We start from the raw sequence: 2906 nt of genomic DNA on the forward strand, positions 1-2906 counted from the left end.
CATAAGCATTCAACAACCCTACACTACATGCCTCATCAGTGTTTGTAAAGTTGGATATATGGAGGCATAGGTGCTGTTAAAATACATCATGTTGCATTCCAGAATTGTGGATATCCAGTGATTATTGTGTCCCTAGACACTTGGCTTGTTTTCCTTCCTTTTTTAAATGATAGTTTGGGGCATAATAATATAATATTTTACAGCTTCTAAGATTTATTCAAGTTTCTTTGAAGAAAAATAACAGAACTATTTAACACAAAATGTACAGTATTTGATAGTGAGAATTATAATTTGTATCGCAATTGAGTTTTAGATAAGATTAATTATTGTAATATTCCACTGGACAAATATTTACTCAAAATTCACTTGTTTTATTTGATTCAAAGTGATTTTATGTGACAAATTTTTCACTGAATATACATATATTATATTCTCAACAATTCTGAGTTACGATTTGGAGATCTGTGTGCTAATATTAAAGAAGTGCCATTTGCAGATACTTTATAGTTACTGTGCTTTTATTTCCATTTGGCTTTTGGAAGAGATATAGTTTCAAATGTCAGTTCCATACATTTATTTACTATAACATTCATTAATTCCATAAATATTTATTAAATAGTTTTATATGTGAGGTATTTCACTAAGAACTGGGGCACTGAGATATTCCTGTCTTTTTTGTATTATCTTTTATTTATTTTTTAATTATTATTTTTTAATTGACACATAATTGTATATATGTATGGGATACAATGTGATAATTTGGATCTATGTATACAATGTGTAATTATCAAATCAGAGTAAATAACATATTTATCACTTCAAACTTTGGCATTTCTTTGTATGGGAACAATCAGAATCTTCTCTTCTCGCTATGTGAAATTATACAATAAATTATTGTTAACGATAGTGACCCTATAGTGCCTTAGAACATTAGAACTTCCAATCTAGCTGTAATTCTTTTTTTTTTTTTTTACTATTACTCATGTTTCATTTTTAAATTTATTTATTTATTAATATTATTATTATTTTTACATTCTAACATGTTGCAGAGCAGTTGGAGGTGGAAGAAAGAGGGGGCTTTGTATGTGTTGGCCAACCTCTCCTTATCCCTCCTCCCATGCTTTCAAACATCTATAACAACTATTATACTCTCTACTTTTATGAGGTCAATTTTTTTAACTTCCATATATGAGTGAGAACACGTGGCATTTATGACATATTTATTTCTTGTGTAACCCTAAGCAATATAATTAAATTCCATAAGCCACAGTTTTCTCTTTTGTAAAATGGGACCAATGATATTTACTCATAAGAACATCCTGAAAATTAAATAAGATAATATTTATAAGTATTGTTTATATAGCAAATATTATTTGTTATAAAAATAATATAACAAATATTATTATTGAGCTATATAAAGATGAAAATATATAAGGCACTTAAACATAAAACAACTACAGAATGTTAAAATGCCACTCAATAAATTATGTTAAATTAATCAAAGCCTAAATGTTTTTTCATTAGAATTCAAAATATATTAAAAATTAATAATACCTGAAAATTTTCATAATATGAATTTTCTATCATAATACTGTTATTGCTAAAGAAATTAGCAATTTATGTTATGCTCATTTGGAATGAAGAATATTAATTTATATGCAGTATATTTCTTTTCATGTTTTAAACTTTGCATTGCATTGTCATGATCTTTTAAATTTTCTCCTTAGAGAAAAAATGAATGTTTAAAAAATGTCAGAATTCATGAATTATCCCTTACTGGTAAGGCTACATTTATCAGCAGTATAACAAAACTTACTATGTGAATTCTTTTCATTTTATTTAGGCAACAGACCCTGATGCTGGAATAAATGGCCAAGTGCACTACAGTCTGGGTAACTTCAATAATCTTTTTCGCATCACATCCAATGGGAGCATTTACACAGCAGTGAAGCTTAACAGAGAAGTCAGAGACTACTATGAACTTGTGGTTGTGGCAACCGATGGAGCAATACACCCTCGTCATTCAACTCTAACACTGGCCATCAAGGTTTTGGATATTGATGATAATAGTCCTGTGTTCACCAACTCAACATACACAGTTGTTGTTGAAGAGAATTTGCCAGCTGGGACTACCTTTCTTAAAATAGAGGTGTGTGGAAGAAGCATTAATTAGATACATTTTGCATTATAAAATTAGCCATTAGGATAGGGTTACCAAATTTAGCAAATCCAAATACAACACACCCAGTTAAATTTCATTTTCAAATAAACAATGAACAAATTTTAGTATGTCTCATATATGACATTTTATTTTATGTGACAACCCTACTTTAGGCATATCCCAAAAAATAAGGGGAAAAAAGGTGCATTTGTAAGAAATAAAACAACAGGATTTAATACGTTTTTTTTTTTATTTGCAAAGGTAATGCTGCATATTTATTTAACAATTGACAATAGTCTATAAAGCAAAAGTTAACAATCTTTCATGTGGTGCCTCCAAAGTATTTGGTATTAAATTTTTATGTGTATTCTTTCACATTTATCTTTGTGCTCGCACAAATATCAAACAAATATTTACTTATATGTAAATATGCATGTGTGGGGGTATATGCGTATATACCACATATGTATATGTATACACACATACATATATGTAAGTTCTCCTTATATTTTACAGATATCATTCCCATTATGTTTTAGAGATATTGTTATACCCATTATTCTGTAGTATTTTTTGTTTTTCACATTCAATACACAGCAGGCATCTTCCAGGGGTCTGATTCTCCTTTTTAATAGTATCTCCATGGCCAAGATTTTTTTTGTGTTTGTTTTGGTTGTCAACTACAAATTACCAGATACTATAGACATTTTGATTTAGTAGGTTAGATTGGCCCATAAATCAGCAT

General features: G+C 28.8%; 1 protein-coding gene across 1 annotated transcript in view; it reads left to right on the plus strand.

The window, feature by feature from the left end:
• LOC103599321 (protocadherin-15) overlaps positions 1-2906 on the plus strand; it is a gene marked incomplete at both ends in the record, with an annotated part of 204472 nt that overhangs the window by 186303 nt on the left and 15263 nt on the right. The window contains one exon of the mRNA XM_008583428.1: positions 1844-2149. Coding sequence (XP_008581650.1) covers positions 1844-2149 — 306 coding nt within the window. The remainder of the gene's footprint in view (positions 1-1843; positions 2150-2906) is intronic.

Source organism: Galeopterus variegatus, unplaced genomic scaffold, assembly GCF_000696425.1.
Source record: "Galeopterus variegatus unplaced genomic scaffold, G_variegatus-3.0.2 Scaffold2913, whole genome shotgun sequence".
Lineage (NCBI taxonomy): Eukaryota > Metazoa > Chordata > Mammalia > Dermoptera > Cynocephalidae > Galeopterus > Galeopterus variegatus.